This window comes from Lytechinus variegatus, chromosome 2 (assembly GCF_018143015.1).
Source record: "Lytechinus variegatus isolate NC3 chromosome 2, Lvar_3.0, whole genome shotgun sequence".
NCBI classification, from domain to species: Eukaryota; Metazoa; Echinodermata; class Echinoidea; order Temnopleuroida; family Toxopneustidae; genus Lytechinus; species Lytechinus variegatus.
Genome location: NC_054741.1, coordinates 67,876,424 through 67,894,540, shown reverse-complemented (window position 1 = coordinate 67,894,540; position 18,117 = coordinate 67,876,424). Strand labels below are relative to the sequence as shown.

The 18,117-nt window shown below is 36.4% G+C and overlaps 1 protein-coding gene across 1 annotated transcript; it reads left to right on the top strand.

Annotated features, from left to right (window-relative positions):
• Positions 1-4,422: 4,422 nt before the first annotated feature.
• On the top strand, positions 4,423-16,852 carry LOC121408757 (fructose-bisphosphate aldolase, muscle type-like). The gene is made up of 8 exons (XM_041600384.1): positions 4,423-4,573; positions 8,916-9,068; positions 9,901-10,112; positions 10,478-10,696; positions 11,497-11,580; positions 12,498-12,672; positions 13,557-13,756; positions 14,518-16,852. Exons 2-8 carry the CDS (start codon positions 8,954-8,956, stop codon positions 14,608-14,610), a joined length of 1,098 nt encoding a protein of 365 aa, XP_041456318.1. The 5' UTR covers positions 4,423-4,573; positions 8,916-8,953; the 3' UTR covers positions 14,611-16,852.
• The last annotated feature ends 1,265 nt before the right edge of the window (positions 16,853-18,117 follow it).

Sequence of the window (18,117 nt, the reverse complement as noted above, 5' to 3'; positions counted from 1 at the left end):
AGTTTTTTTCATTATCTTTTGGAGAACATCCATTTTGAGGTGGCCATTCACTAAAAATTCATTGTGTTGAATGTCCAGTTTTTGCATGGATACAAACGACCCCTGGATGGATGCATCATCATTAAATATGCGCAAGAGCGAGATCACACGGCAAATCCGTGTACAGTCAAGTTATTCAACAGAGTTCATTTACTATGGAACGCCAATAGTATCTCAAAATAATTTGGGGTATCGAAGTTTTGTCAACGACTGTATTGTAATTTCGTTGTGTGAATCATGAAATACGACAGGGGCGGCGGCCGAGAGCCAAGGGGGTGGAAGCAGAGATGGCTACCCTTTATGATTGTCAGGTAATGGAAAGAAAAGAAATGACTGGAAATTTTTTGAAGAAAATGTTTTTTTTAAGAATATTGCAAAGACAGGATTTCGTTGCTAAATCACTAAGTCAATTAACGTTGTCATAATCATCACTGGCATTCAGATGGGGGCTTTAATAGGGGTTAATGAGATATGTCGCCCCCCCCCCCAAAAAAAAAAAAGTTTCAAGACCAACAAAAGATGAGAAAACAGAAAAGGTGAAACATATAATATCTTCAGAATACTGTCGGGTCAAAATCTATTCAAAAATTTAGATTTTCGTATTATAAGGGTCATTTTGGGGTGAATTTCCAATTCGTATATTGCCAACTCGTGAACTCATCACATGGTCTGCCTTCATTTAGTCTAATACCCATTTCGTCCATCAACATTTCCAGGGGCTTAACTGGGGTCAGTGGCCAGATGGGCAAGAACCAAAAATTTCCCGATCATATGGAATGAACAGGCAGTAGCGTAATTAGGCAATTTTTTGAGGGGCCGGGGGCATTATGGCGTATATCGGGCAAAATTTAGTATTTTTTTCAAGTTGCGCGTGCACTCGTTAAGGGTATCAAAAACACCGATTTTCAAAGTTGGTTTTCGAAAGACTGGTCAGTGGTCAATCGCGGGGTCAAACGTATTAAGGGTATGTTTATTTTTCCATGCTTTTTTTTAAGACTAGCCAAACGCTAAACAGTTTAGGGTATGTTTTTTCCATAAGCATTTTCCTGCGACAACTTGTTTAGCAACTTTAGGGGCCAAAATAAAGCCCGCTAAAAACTTATTGTTTAGGGGTTATTTTGCACACAGAGAAAAACTCGTTTAGGGGGTGTTTGGAAATAATTTGGCCACGCACGTGTATAATTCACCAAAAGGACAAACTGCGCCCTGCCCCACTTTATGAAGCACTGAAAAAGGTGCCCTTTTATGCAAAAAAGTGTCCCTCGCGAACGTGCACTGTGCCCCTTTCACCTGAGGATCGGACGACCCAATTTAGGTGTTACCAAGTGCCCTTTGCCCCTTTTTACTTAAGAAAAGTGTACGTCCCCGGTCGCGAACGTGCTCTCACCCGTTCACCTGAGAAGGGCCCGTTTTATGTGTTAAAGAGTGCCCCTTCTAAACATGAAAACAATATTACCATTTTCATATGGCACTACTTGTAAAGGAAAAGAAAACTTCTAAAAATAATGACTGAGTGAGGTAGATATGCATTGGCGTAGAGAAAACAAATCAAAACGAAGAAAGAGAGAAGGGTGAAATATGATATTTTCTGAATATTATGTCAAAATCTATCACAAAATTGGATGTTCGTTATGAAAATTGTCAATTTGTTTGCTCGCTCGTAGCTTCTTATACATTTTACGTGATACGACATATCTAGCCCCCTCAAAATATTTGACCCATTACACCACTGTAGATAAGTCATCTTTTCTTTGTTTTTTTAAGATAGTGCCCTTTTTGAAAAAAAAATCTGCTGTTTTACTTGTGCCCCCCGCTTTCAACTTCACTTCGCCGCCTAATTCAGGAGAGCCCTTTTTAATATGGCTAGTACCATTGCACCAGGTAATCAGCAATGAAATACTGCCATTCATTAACCAACAGTCAGTGGTGAAGCGGAGCATGGGTTGCTATTCGTCCCCTAAAAAGATTGATTTGCAAAAAAAGGGCCATCATTCTTTTAAATTCTCAGTTTTGAGTGGTAAGGTATAAAAACTCACCCGGTCCCTATTATTTCACTTGTCACTGTACTTCGTTTTGCTCACCCTCCCCCTTCTGAAGTCTGTAATAAATTTCTTACTACACAAAACAATGATAATCATAATAGATTAGACTGTTTTGTTGATATCTATATCGACTCATATTATTTACAGAAGAGCTCATGAGGATTAGGACTGTATCATGTGTATTTTCTGGAGGGGGGGGGTCCTTTGAAATTTCTAAGTTATTTTAAAGAATATTGTCGGTACAAAAAGGCTCTTGCCATATCCAGGTGCGGCGCCAAAGGAGGCAGGGGCACTTATGTGCCCCTTGTGATTTTTCAAGTAGTGTAATGGGTGATGAAATGGAAGAAGGAATGAAGAAGATAGTAAAAAGAAGATATTTTGCCGTGTAACTCCATCACATCCCTGTAATTTGATTGAAATAGGCCTAACGTGGTGTCAACTTTGGTCGTGTTGCCCCCCCCCAAAAAAAAAATAATAATAATAAAGTAAAACAAAACAAAATAAAAATTATCCAAATGTCCTGGCACTGCCAATGACAATACCGCCTTAGAATGTATGCCTTCTATGCCTATAAAAATATAGGGTTGTTATAATTGTGAAATGTAGACATAAGAATTAAGAAATAAGAACCAGCAGACTATAGACATGAGAAATAACCGGGCTATACAGCCTGGCACCCGCAGAAATACGGATCGACGGGGTTTTTTGTTCATCATTATATTACCTACCCTTTAGCTCCAGTCACTTCCTATATATGGCCTTTGAAAAAAAAATGATGACAAACTTTCGTAAAAATAAAAGTGCCCTGTATGAGCAACGACTATACAATCAGCTTTGACTGCTTGATATATAGTCTGAATGAGTTAACGCCAGGGTACATACATAGAAAGCATGATCGTACGATGCAGTGTAAAACCTTCGGCCGTTTTAATCCACAGCATCATCGAAGAATTGGACAATAAAGTGATTCAATTCACTTCAATTCAGTCATCAACATCAGCTTCATCATCATCATCAACATCGTCTTATTCTTTATCATCATCATCACCACCATCGTCTTATTCTTCTTCTTCATCATCATCATTACATCATCATATTATCATCATCATCATCATCATCATCATTTTCATCAGCATCATCATTATCAATATCACCATTGTCTCCTTCTTCATCATCATCGTCTTATTCATCATCATCATCATCAACATCACCATCGTATTATTCTTCATCACCATCATAATCCATCATCATCAACATCACCATCGTATTATTCATCATCATCATCATACATCATTATCATCATCATCATCATCGCATACCTTACGACTGGGGCCATGGTCCATCTATAATTCTGCCCATGGTTCTGGCCAAGAGTGCGTCGTCGAATGGATTACAGTCCAAAGGCTGTCGACCGCTATATCATAATATGTACGCTATGTTGTAATTTTGTATAGTTCCAAAACGTTTGGTGTTTTTCATTACTACCTCTCAGTGTTGTCTTCTAGCAATACAAGCTTAATCTTCCTTTTAATTATGAAATTATGATTATTTTTTTGTTGTAAAAATTGATAATCACTATATACCTATAAGGAGGCTTCATTTTGGCCACTTTGGTGATGTAATAGTGACGTAAGGCAGGGACTACTCTTCCATTTACTCCAATACATAAAATTACTCAAACGTCATCTTTTTAGGAAGTTTACATTAAATTATATTGGTTTTTTTTTTAGGAAATAAAACAATATGCTACCTAGCTTTGTTATATGCTGGTTACCTCCCCATGGGAATAGGAGAAAAACCACGAATTCCCTAATAATAAAGTACATGACTTACAGGTAAGTTATCCCTATACCACTTTTCATCATTTACTTACCCATTTGCCGACCTGAGAAACGGCCATAACTTCTTGTAGCTTGTCCGATTTTCTTCAAACATTCACCATTCCCCCGTTATACTTATGTTTCTCCTCAAACATGACCAAGGTTACTTAAGCCAATTGTCTCCATATACCCCCTTACGGGGTGCCTGGACTACGAAAGTGACCTCTAGACCTCTAGATCTCAAATGTTAGAAACTGTACACATTTAATGCTATCATCTGATCACTATTTTTCTCTATTTGTGCTACATGTTCATTTCAGAAAGTAATGCAAGCAGACTCCAAAACATTATTATTCATTTAGATCAACCTGTCTATTTTGGCTTTCGATACTTTCCGGTGACATCACGAGAGAATGTCCAATGAGCGTGAATCTTTAGGGCCGAGCCTCCAATCCAGGTGCTCAGATGTATTGCGCGTGCGTGAATGTGTACGTGTATAGTTGCATGTCAAAATCTATTTGATCGGAGAGCCAGCCATTCTGACCGGGGAGGCGAAGGCCTAATTAAGTCGACCTTTCACGATAGCTTCCTCTTTCTCTCTCTCTCTTGCTACTGTGCTAACCCTTCGTGCTACGTTCGCGGTCGGCTTCTAAAATCACTCATAAAACACAGGTTTGAAATGCTTTTAACTCACTCTCTTTGTGAATTATTATTGGTATTTATTTCAAGGTGTAATCTTTGTAGTCCTAACATTTCATATTTGTGAATCTGAGCCAGTATTGCCGGGCGGTAGTAATTTAACAAGCGGAAGGAAATCAAATAACATGAATAAACCAGGCAGCAGTAGGTACCGGTACGGTACGGTAAGTCATATGATGGTGGGCCCCAAGTCTGCGCACCTAACAATTTGAGTTCAGATTTAACATGATTTTTTTCTTATTACACAAAATCTTTGAGTTGATAATGTTTCTTATATTATTGAGAGTAAGTGTACCAAATTTCCCATTAAAAAATGAAAGAAAATATAGGATTTTCTTGAAAAAACTTCGGGCAGTCATTTTCAGATTGAAAAAAAACAAATTGGTAGTCTACCCCATGTCTGCGCACTCATTCACTTTGCACACGTTTCGGGGATTTTGATGACAAAGGCTGCATTTTTGAGGCCGTCACATAAAATGCCCTGAATTCATTATTTTTCCACCATTTTGAGTAGGATTTGTTAATGAATACCTGCCTATGTATTGCATTTGTAAAGTTCGTGCTCGTTGCGTATCTTCTTTAACTAGAATTGCGCAGATACGCGGGTGCGCAGACTTGGGAGACCGCGCAGACATGGGGGAACTGACCATACCAATTGCAGTGCAGCTGTGTGACCAGGCAATGCCAGGCAGGACTTGGGAAACAGGGCTAAATTGGCAAAGGGGTCGTTCTTTTAATTCTGAAACACATTGTGCGATAAATCACTTTCAGACTAAATACCCAAGAATATACTGTACTTCGTCTTCGGACTTTTGTTTTAATTTAAGGGCCATGGCCAGGGTTCATTTCATCTAGCGTGCGAAGGAATATCATTCTCATATGCCAAGGCTCCACATTAACTTTTTTTGGTGGTGGCCCATTTGGGCCACCAAAACCTTCAAATAATTTTTTTTGGTGGCCCATTAGTAAAGTTTGGTGGCCCGAAAAATATAAAGAAAAACATTAGTTAAAAATGAATGAAACTGAAATATTTTGCAGTCACTACCACGTACCACTATTCTTTGTACATCTTGTGCGTAAATCGTGCTTGCTGTTATTTTACTTTGCTTATTTTGTGGTAATATATAAATTGTTCTATCATTGTAAATATGAAAAATGATTGAAAGAGAATAAAAGAATTGTATTGTTCCCAGGTTGTGTGGACTTTTAATCTCCGTATAGACACATACTCATAATGGTAAAGTAAATAAATAGTGCATGTAGCAAACTCAGATAGATTTACAAATCAACAATTTTTCCTTTCCTCCTTTTTGATCGTAAAACCTAGATTATGCAGGCCCCAAATCCAATTTATTTTCTCTTTTCCAGCATATTATAGCAGGAGAAAATCACAGAAAAATATGCTGCAGAATTAGAACAATGTGTAAAAGGGGGAAATAAACAAAAATAATTTTAGAATAGTATATTGAAAAAAGAAAACAAAAATTGTAAAAATGAATAAGTGAAATAAAACAAAAGAAAAAAACAAAAGAACAGGAAAAAAAATTGAGAAAAAAACAAAAGGAAATGTAAGAAAAGTGAATAGGACAAAATTATCAAAAAATAAGGAAAATTATTATCATTATTCAGTAGAAACATGTTCTTTAATCAGGCATATTCAATGGGAAGGGGTATAAATGGTTTAATCACTGTAAAAAAGGGGGGAAAAGTAAGAAAACGGCAAAAGTTATCTGGAAAAAAAAGAGAAAATTCCTTATATTTGACAAAATGATGGGGAAAAAAAATCAAATTTCATATCAATGAAATGCCTTTCCAAAGTATAGAGTGGTTTAAGAAGTCATTTATAAACAAGAAAGAAAGAAGCTGTCTATTTTTGGCTAGAAGAGACACAGCTTCGAAATAAATCAAATATCAACATACATACAAATGCACATGTGGGACTGTGATGTACTCACCTAAGTGTTTTATGTGTATTAATGCATTTGGAAATTGGTCTTTTTTAGTCAAAAGAAAGGTCATAATTCCTCCTTTTGTAATGCTTGCAAATAATCAGGTTTCTGTAATATGGACTGTAGAAGTGCATTTCATCGGTGTAAAATGTGACTTTGACGTAGATTTTCAAAGTTCTGGGGAAGATTTCTTAGCAGTAATATTTCGTATCGCAGCTCCCTGAGTCTGAATAGTCTGCTATCGCACAGCTATTACTGCAGTAGTTTCATGCATGCAAAGCTCAGCCAGACAGCCGGCGCGACCGGCTGAATAATAGTTACTGTATGCCAGCGGTACGCCTACATACTGTCATGACTATGCAATCTTTGTGTGTGTGTATTTGTGTGTAGATTAACAAAAAAGGCGCATGACGAATTGGATTGAAATTTGAACTGTAGAAAGTTGATAAATGCATGCAAAATAGGGAGAAAAATTGCACTACTTTGAAAATTATTGGTGGCCCGATTCGGGCCACCAAAACTTAACATTTTTTCAATAATGGTTGCCCGAGATGAATTTTTGGTGGCCCAGGGCCACCGGGCCACCGCTAATGTCGAGCCTTGCATATGCACACGACACATCCAATATACTGCCTTACTGGGCCTTTGCCCACATAAAACATCACACATAATTTGTGATTTCACATTCTGCTATGACACTTACCGAATCATTTAGATCCTTCTGTGACTTCTCCTTGAAGTTTCTTTCAAAAAAGGGAAAGACTAGGCACCTACACTATTTTACATGCAAATCGACGTGAGGCATTACGCGAAGTTCGTGAAGTGTCCAATCTTTTCTTTTGGGCGATGCATGTATGGGTATGCGGTTGTGATGTTCATGGTATAGACTTTGGTATACCGTATTATTGACGTTCATTAAAGCTTGTACTGCTGGTTTCGTTCCAGGCACGTATATTTTTTTCAATTTTTTTTTATTAGTCATCGTTTTAAATTACTTGCAAAAAAGTGTTGTCGCCAATAATAATCTTGAATTATGTTTTTGAAGGTATTTTATTTATTAGTGCCCATAATTAGTAAATTAATCATAAGAATTTCGCATTCAAAGAATTTAGACACAGTTATAAAACTATCGAGGAGCTGAATCAAGGTTGTAAAATTTATTAGCGCCACCAACGGGCTTCCTTGTATTTCCGTAGAAGAGACAAGCGAAGTCACTTTCCAGGCCAAGGTAAGCGAAATTTGCTCTTTTGAACGATTATTATTTCCAAATGAAATTCTTCATTTTGCTACTTACCCGAAAGAGCCCCGGTGAGTAGAGAGAAGGAGTTTCGGCAAATATTGCTTCAGCAATGAAGCGATGTTTGCCAACTACTTCGAAATCCAGAGTCAAACACGGTCCGGTGTATGAGGTTAGTATACTAACCTCGTACTAGTGTGAGTGGTTTTAAGGCAGTGTATAATTTGTGTAAGAATGTCTAGATCTGTCAAAATTGTCATTGCTACATGTACGGTACCTCTCAAGTGATGTTCATGCAGGCTCCACTCCAATTTACTACCGCTACACTACGCTCCACCTACCCGAACCTCAAGGTCCAAAACTCGCTCTGATACTCTGAGTGGCAAAGGTGGGAAAAAATGCATATTTATTGTAAAAATTATACATCGAAACGGCATCAAAAAAGAATAAAAGCTTAATTTCTTACTTTACACTCACACATATTGCGAGGTTATACTAACCTCGCACCATGAACCGCGTTTGGCAGTGGATTTCTAAATAGTGGGTCGTGCATGCTGCGTTCCCACTTCTGGTGTCCACAACACACGACTTCTATGGCTTGATTTTTCTGTGCGCAGCGGCATGTAATGAACCCTTGAGTGCTTTACACCCTAATTTCACTCCATATCCATCCTCCAGTTAGCCTAAAAATTGGTGATTTAAAGCCAACATCGAGTTCCTCACACGTATAAATAATTTGCTGCCGATTTAAAAACATTGCATACGCATGCGCGAGGGTCTAGCTCAGACCCTCGCGCATGCGATGTTTTGAAATCGGCAGCAAGACGATCCTTATCTATGGGAATATTCATGCTGCTTGACCTGCGACCCCCCCCCCTGCATGCGCAATTTGCCATTGCGATGTTTTTTAATCATATATCCTGAACATGAGTGGCATTACCTGTTCTTTAAAAATTCCATTCCACTTTATACTAGGGCATCACTAAAAATAATTCAGAAATTTTACATTTGATTGATTGAAGGATTTTTTCCAAAGTAAGCTATTTGAGTTATTCTTGTACAGAAGGCATAATAAAATTGATAGTAATTTTCTTTGTTCTCTCTCTGTTCTTGCTTCATTCCCTCTCAGATTTTGTTTGTATTTGTGAACTCTGAAAACTTGCAACCATGCCAACTGGAGTAGCCCCGTACCTGACTGAAGAGCTCAAGAAAGAGCTTTCTCGGATAGCTGATGCCATTGCACGCCCGGGACATGGTATCCTCGCTGCCGACGAAAGCACAGGTATATTTTATATTCTCTTTCTAGAGATGCTTTGAAAAAGATTTGTTCATGATCTATCACTAGGTTTTGTGATTCAGAGCCCAGGGTGGTTTAAAAAACCTCACAAATATCCTGAATGGGGAAAACAAACATATCTGTAATGTATTGGCCTACATGTATGTATGTTCCCCCCCCCCCCACAATCACAGGAGGGGGAAGGCATTTGAGATATGTCTTTTGAATCTCATTGTTATTTCTAATAGTTATCCCTTCTGGGAATAAATGTTTACTTTATAGGTTTTGTGGAACTTGCAAGATGCAATCGATTTCATGACTTAGCAACGGCCAATTAAATATTAAGTTGCAACCACAACCACATATTGTTACACAAAGTCGTGACTGACCAATCGTATTGGTTGTTTGAAGTTTTCTTTTGGTGTTTAAAATATTATGGGGCCTCGATCTTGCAAAAATACAGTATATCAGTGTTAAGAGCCAACATCTTTAAACATCTTATCCCCTTGAATTTAAAGGGAAAGACAACCCCAGCAACATGTGGGTATGAACAAACAGAAAAATTAAACAAGTGTAATGCTGAAAATTTCATCAAAATCTGATATATTGTAAGAAAGTTAATACATTTTGAGATTTTTGCTTATTTTCACAAAAGAGTGATATGCAAATGAGAGTCAATGATGTCATTCACTCACTATTTTGTATTTAATTTATTGCGCGACTTAGACAATATTTCACTGTTTGCAGATTAAACGATAAGGAGACTTCATTAAACCATAAAAGTTGCGATAATGGGTCAATATCATTCTTGAAACTATTTATCCCCTTGAATGTAAAGGCACTATGGGCAAGAGACTGGCCAACATCAATCTTGAGAATACAGATGACAATCGTCGCCACTATCGCCAGCTTCTTTTCACTTCAGATAAGGAACTGGCAAACTATATCAGCGGCGTCATTCTCTATGATGAGACTTTCTGGCAGAAAGATGATAATGGCAACAGATTCGTAGATGTCTTGAAGAATGCTGGCATTATCCCTGGAATCAAGGTAATAAACAATGACAGGATAAACCATAATTTTTTTGTTCAACTTATTCCATTTTCGCTCCATTCAAATTACCCTCTGTAGCAATAATAAGGTAAATTTTATGGCATTTTCCGTTCGAGGTAAATATAATTTTTAACTTCAAAGTGATGCTCATTTGAATTTGTAGGTTGCCAAGTGTGTTATTCTCCTGTCTAGAACTTCCAACAATGAATGCACTACAGAGGTCGAGTTGAATAAGCCCCCCTCCCCCACACACAAACTTGCAAGTCACATACATAGTTTAATATTTTCTCATGCTGTTTTCCCCCCTTTGAGGTAATCTGTAATTGTACTTTTTTTTAAACTTAATTTCATGTTCTTTGTAGGTTGACAAGGGTGTCGTTCCCCTGCCCGGCACTTTCAACAACGAATGCACCACACAGGGCTTGGATGACCTGAATGCACGTTGCGCAAAGTACAAGGAAAATGGAGCAGACTTTGCCAAGTGGAGGTGTGTACTTAAGATCTCAGATCTGACACCCTCTCCTCTGGCTATCATGGAGAATGCTAATGTCCTGGCCAGGTATGCTGTCTGCTGTCAACAGGTAGGTTTCAGGATACAATCTTGTTTTATCTGTGACCAAATGGTTCAATTAATTAATGGTCAATTTGATTTAATTTTTGCCCCCTCCCCCACCCTGATGAAGCAAGACTAATAGATCCAAATTGTTTCTATCCATCACAAATTTTCAAGTTTACAGGCAGGATTTTCTTTCGATGATAACGTGGCAACTGTTGCTGCAATGGCAACCAAACTGGACTGATGGGGGTGATTGATGCACTAGGGGTACATTCATCTTATGCTGCTGCCAGAGGTCAAAAGATAATGTCAAAGGTCCTTTATATGTTAAACTGTACCTGTCAGGCAGTTATATGACATGTATATAATTCTGCAACCGTCACTCATTTTTCAACCAAACTTGGGTCATGTATGCAGTAATAAGGAGTTGCAAGAAAATTGTGATCAATTGCAAGTCTATTTTAGGTCAAGAAATCAATCATAAGTATGGCAATTACTTTCGAATTTGTAGATTATTGATGGTCTGCTTCTTGGAACAAGCAGTAAAAATCAATCTGCTCTAGTTACAATTGATGTATCAATTGTCATTTTGCATCAGAAATTCTCCCTGCACCCCTAAGTCTCATATTAAAAGGGCCTGAAAAACATTTTTATTTTTACTTAAACAAATACCAAACCGAAATATGTTTGTAATTGTTGCCGATTGAAAGCTGCATTACATGTAAGTTGCATCTACTGGTAGTCATAGTTCTTTGAAGCATATTGTTTCTCTAAACTTTTGTATTTTGTTTAAATGACTTGCATTGTGTTTTGTGATTTTAATAGAATGGTCTTGTCCCTATTGTTGAACCAGAAGTCCTTCCTGATGGAGATCACTCATTGGAAAGAGCCCAGTATGTCACAGAAAAGGTAACATTTGTGTATAAATTCTCTATGATACATACATGAAGCAAAAGCTTTGGTTAAACATTCAAAAAGAAAACTGAATGAAAGAGTAGCTTTAGTATTTAGTATAACCATGTTTCCAAGATAAAAACCTTATATTTGCATTATAAACCAATTTTTAAAATAAATGATGATTCATTGTTTGTGTGTGTGATATTTTATTGCACAGTTGGATAGTTTTGAAATAGAGATATTTTTTGTTCGAATTGTTTGTTTACCTTGAACTCACTAACCTGTACAGACCTTGGTACACACATTCAATAAAAAGCTAGCTGAATTGCAACAGATTTGTTTGCTTAGCAGCTATTTAAACCTATGGGTGTTTCTTTTATGGGGCATACTATTTGGTCTTTCACCAACAAGGTATGAAGTAGCAATTGAACTAAAAGGACTCTAAAATTGTGATTATTCTGCCACAGGCAACAGTGCATTTGGATATAATCTTGACATGTATACGTGTATACATTCATTAAAATGTAAATTTTGGTTGTAAAGAGTTATGATGGCCATTAATTATCTTTACCTGAGAATAGGATTTTCTGAGGTATACTGTATAACATATTTTTTTTCTTGACCAACATTTGAATGTTGTAAAGAATAGGGGAAAAATCTATCATTCTTCTGGGAATTTACTGTAAGACTATGCTGATGAAATGTTGCATCCTTGGTGAAACTCCAGGTAATATGCTAGTGTTGTTCACAGTGGTTGTAGCATTTTGGCTCTTAAGGGGCTCAGTCGGCTCACCATACTGATGGGGTTGTTCTTGGTCCATTCTAAGTTATGCTCTAGTATAATTTGTTTACCGTTTGCTCTGAAGTCGTTTTTTTTTCATAGTGTGTACCATAATTTCTGTCTTGGATTTGTTTTGAACGATAACCAGGTTCTTGCTGCTACATACAAGGCCCTTAGTGACCACCATGTATTCCTTGAAGGCACACTCTTGAAACCCAACATGGTGACAGCTGGTCAGGCATGCGCTGTCAAGTACACCCCAGAACAGGTGGCCCAGGCAACAGTTACCGCTCTGAACCGAACTGTTCCTGCCGCTGTCCCAGGTAATTAATGTCAGGCAAACTTGTGGGAAATGATTACCAAACTGGTTTAAAAAGACAGATGACCTTTATTAACTGGCTCTTTTTTCATTACATACTCCTATAAGAAACAATGCTCGATAAGCTGAATATAAGAAAGTACACTTTTGAAGCTGAGGTTGTAGTTTAATCTGAACCATGTGTAGCTGCTCCTAGAAATTCATTGAAACTGTATAGAGACTGCTCAAGAGAGGCAAAATGCAGTGGTCTTTATGGAATGGTATCTTTAGTCTATAGAGAATGATGAACAATTAATTATGCTGTATAAACTGGGATGGTCTGATTTTCACAAACTTTTGGACTGAAAAACAGCAACATTTTTTTTTATTTTCTGACTTGCATTGAAAAACAATTGTGGCAACACCCTTTCATGAATTTCCCCATCTGGAAGTGTGATGTCATAGTCTAAATAATGTCAACTAACCAGTGGAAGTGGTAGTTGCACGCCATACTCGTCCCCAACTCTTACCCAATTGTGTAAGGGTTTCTGTTTTAGAATCATCACTGTGATGGAACTAAAGGCTTTCAACATTACTCTAAAATGTGGAGCTGTTTTATGAAGCTGTTTGTAAAGTTTGTGGAGTGATACATGACCTTACTGATAATCTGGACATTAAAATCATATTTGACTTTTTTGCTACAAATAATTGAACACCAACACTGTGCCATTTGGTACATGTAACATCCTTCAAATGTTGTTTAATAGTAATACTAGTAAAAATCTCAATATTTAAACTTTACCTCATGCAATTAACACAACCATCTTGCTTGTCCTACTCAAGTCGTTTGAAAAGTCAGTCATAATTTTACGAACAGCTTTATGAAATGGTCTCTGGTTACTCTTGTAGGTATCACATTCCTGTCTGGTGGACAGTCTGAAACGGATGCTACCATCCATCTCAATGCTATCAACACGTACCAAGGCAAGAAGCCATGGAGCCTGACCTTCTCCTATGGGCGGGCTCTGCAGGCCAGTGTTCTCCAAGCCTGGGGTGGTAAACCAGAGAACGTCAAAAAGGGACAGGAAACCCTTATGCACAGAGCAAAGGTAAGTTTTGTTCAAGGGTTACGTGGTCTAATGGTTGTGACTGTTTTCAGTCAACTATGGGGTTGAATCCTACTCCAGGTGTTCATTCTTTTTTCAGCAAGAAAATATCACTGGGGCATATCTTGTCTCACCATTTTGAGAGCATTACAAATGTTCAAATTAACTAGGAAACAGAATTTGGGAAGGTCCTACATAGAGAATTAGACTATGTACTCTGACTTTCTTCTATCTTTTCTGTTCTATATGTCCATCTTGGCTCAGGAAAAAGTGGTTTGTGAAGGTATCATGTGTTTAACAATTGTTCATGAAGGATGATAGTACCTCATCTGGGAAAAATAAGTATGAGGGGACTGAGGTGCCCCTGAAATGCTCAACAGAGCCCTGGAAATTGAAAAAGTAGCCCCTGGAAATTCCCATTTACTGCAATGGGTACCCGGCAGGCTTAATTCCTTGAAAGCATGAGCGCTGAAAGGCAGCTCGAGCTAAAGCTGGGGTAATAATAATAATAACATTGCTCCTCGGAATAGAATATTTCTAGACATATGGCACTATATAAATGCCTATTATTATAAGTATGAACAAAATGAAAAATTACTTTTTGCCTGGATCTCACCATCCTGTTATAGCAGTCAATTACCAAATGTGCAATATGGAATTCAGCTATCAAGAAAATGTTTTATGAACCATATTTGCTAAAATCATAGTTACTGTTTATCTCTCTTTATTCCCAAATTCATTTCTGTTTTGGTTGTATTTTCTAGTGTAACGGCCTAGCTTCCATTGGCAAGTATACAGGTGAGGAAGCAGCTGGAGCCGCCTCGCAGTCTCTCTTCGTCAAAGATCATGCATACTAAAATGTCATTTGCGCTTACACGAAATCTTCCATCAAAATATCTGGTTAACATTGCGATACAACAGACTACCATGGTTTATGATTATATTTAACGGGTCAAAAGTTAAGGTGTGATTGTGGTGAAATAGAATCCCTACGCTGTCAATTTAGTATTTAACTGGATTTTTCATGTGATTTGTGTGGCATATGATAGCATGTACCTCCTGATTTAAGTAATTTATGAAATCTCATTTAAATACATACATATGGATATAACATGTATTTATTTCATTTGGGTATCGGATGTAATCATCACCTTGTAGAATAAACCATGTTATATCTCACCTCTAACACAACATTTGGTTCAAATTTGCGCAATTTTCCCCCTTTGTGTGTGGTAGAATTGAGTATGTGTTACATTATGAATTGCACAAATGTATGTAGATATAGGCATTCTTTCTAACTTGATAAAATGTATTTTGAATCGAAGTAATTTTGTATTAGTATATAAGCTGGTAATTGACATTTATTTGCCAGTTAGATAAAGCAATATATACATTGACATGTAATCTACTTTAAGGGAATGCTCCTCCTAGCATGAAAGGGTAAACTAAAATATATAACATGAACATATTCTGATGAAACTATATGTTTGTCTTGTTGTATTTATCGATTGAATTCATTTGGTGGCGGGAAGCATACATGTACATGTACCATTTGGCTATATGAAATCACTGTGTGTAATCGTAGCTATCAATAATTTTTGGATTATGCTGTTCTATGTGACATAAACCATTCAAATGATGGAAAAAGCGTGAAGATCGTGAAGTTTGGTGTGAACCATATTAACATTAGACAGCATACCAGAAATTTCACTTGATGTCTGTGCATGAAATTGTAGAATTATGTTATTTTGATTTATATATTTGGTTCATTGTAAGAAATATTGAAGGTTCTGTGTTTTCATGACATTGCTGTTTTGCTGACTAAACAAAGCTTCACAAAGCTTCAAATTAAATCAATTTGGTTCTGAGAGGATAAATTCTTCACAGTCAGACAGCCTTTTAATATGTAATTTTTGTTAAGTTCAAACACAATCTAATTGCTCTTAAAGCGATTATAGGCAAAAGTTTCATACTAACAAACTGGAGTATCTCTATGACAATGCTCTTAGAATTTGAAAAGCCATGCCCCAAGCCAAGTAATGAATATAAGCTTTTATTTAGTAATGACAAACATCTAAAACTCTGGTGCATAGACTTGGTGATGCTGAAATATATATATATACATCTATTCTTGAACACAGATTTATAATCTTCATTTATTTTCTCAAACATAGATTCATTATCAGTATGTTGCTACTATATATTTTTATAAGATATGGATTTTTCTCCCAATTGGTTTTGCTTTATTGAAAAAAAATGGAAATTTCACTCTTTATTATTTTGATAGCAGGATTTAAAATATGATATGTCTTAAACACACTCAAATAGTAAATCAAATATTTTGTCAAAAAAATCACAATATTGGACTCATTAATAATTTAATTCATGAATTTCAAAATCAACATTTTTCATGTATTGAAACCAAAAATAAAGATGGTTAATGCTGGAGAAAGTTTTAAGACTTTTGCCCAGATATTACAAAATGCTGGTTCATATCATTGGTCAAGTTTATTTGATATTGCAATTATTTGTAATACGATCACTATTATGCTCAATTTCTAAAAGATATTGATAATTTCAGTACTTTGATTTTGAAATATGTTTTCATCTTGTCTTTAGTATTTGAATATTTTTATACAAAGAAAATATTGTCTATTAAATTTCTTTAAAAGAAACTGGTTCATGGAACAATGTTTGTGGTCTAAGTTCAATTCATTATCCATTAAAGTTTGATAGTTATATGTAGAGACTTCATGAAGTTTTTTTCTTATTGGAATCTTAATTCCACTGCCAGGACATCTAAAATGAATGTTTATAAGCTTGTTACCTCTATCTAGACTCCATTGTATTTCTCTTGAAATGTTTTTGGTTTTATAGTGAGCATGTGATTAAAGAAAAAGAGGAGCAAGCATACTACTGATATAAAAAAGAGGTATATTTGATGGTGTGTAGATTATTTTTCCACTGTTCCTTCAAATTTATTTGTGGACTGTTTGTTGAAATACAGTATAATAGAGATATAAAATGAAATAGCTCGATATTATCCATTGCTTTCATGTGTTGAACCGATGAACTCAAATAAATCTAGGCTGAGGCATATCAAAATATTTGTGCTTGTTTTGTTTAGTGTACGCAGTGCACTGTTTTACAGAGTTGCAACTGATCAGAACAATCACATCTATGGAATGATAGTAACTCCAACATATAGAATGCATGTCTGTCCAAAATATTTTCAAGTCTCGATTGTTGAATATTCTTGAATTAATCATTCACTTTATTTGTAAAAGAAGGTGTAACTTTCCTACATGAATTAAGATCGATCTATCGATTCCATAGTTCATGTTGATCAGATCAGTCACAATTCTTTGTGAAAATGGGGCCTGGATATACCTTAAAACCAGGCACCTCTTTGCAAGTTTATAAGAAAGGATGTTTGAAAATAATCTTTTTTCATATTCAGCAAAGCAAGGACAGGGAACTTAGTGCCAATAAGAGCTTTTGACTACCTAGTTTTGTAACAAAATAAGGAGTGTATCAACCTTGCTAGTGAAATACCCATATTTCTTCTTTTTATATCGGTATTAGTATTCAATCTGAAGAGATATCTTTTTTCCAACTTGAGTGTCCAGATTTGATAGCTTTAACCACTATTCATGATGTAATTATATAGAATAGATGACCCACAGAATAAATCAAATGCCCCTTCACTTGAAATGGTGATCCTCATTTTAGGGTGACACATTTGCTCCAGCGACATTAGCTCCATTCTTGATATCTCAAGATGGCATAGGGTTAGAGTTGTAATAAAGATTTTTGATTCAGAATAATGTAAAGAAAATTATTAGGGTTTATTTAGTTTTGGAGGTTAGATTAGGTTTAGCTTAATGTGCAGATTTTCCTTTGGAGCAATTGTTACCATTCCAGAATGATAACAGTCCCTTGATAAGTATAGTATTTATAACATTTAACATACCATAAATTGTATGTCCCAGAAAAATTGGAATGGTGTATTTTGAATACTGGTCAAAGGATCTTCACCAAGATCATTGAATTTGGTACCTTCCTAACTACATTGCATGATTTTCAGATTTGGCATGATATTCTGTATTTGAATTTAGTCAAAATGGCATTCCATATGATCTGTATGTTTTGGGGGAGACGTCACCTACACCTTAATCAAGTTTTACCATTTCCTGTTGACATGCATTAGTGGACTTCCCCCAAAATAAGGTAATTAGATAATTTCATAGACTGGTTCAGGCAGCCATCATGATATGGCCTTCCTCCTGATTTTAAAGGGGAAGTTCACCCTGACAAAAAGTTTATTGTAAAACAGAAAAATATTTTTTAAATACTGAAGTTTT

Excerpts from the sequence above, each read along its gene's own strand:
- LOC121408757 (XM_041600384.1), top strand. The coding sequence starts at position 8,954 with ATGCCAACTGGAGTAGCCCCGTACCTGACTGAAGAGCTCAAGAAAGAG. Across the intron at positions 9,069-9,900 it reads CGCTGCCGACGAAAGCACAG|GCACTATGGGCAAGAGACTG; the intron begins GTATATTTTATA and ends TTGAATGTAAAG. Across the intron at positions 10,697-11,496 it reads ATGCTGTCTGCTGTCAACAG|AATGGTCTTGTCCCTATTGT; the intron begins GTAGGTTTCAGG and ends TGATTTTAATAG.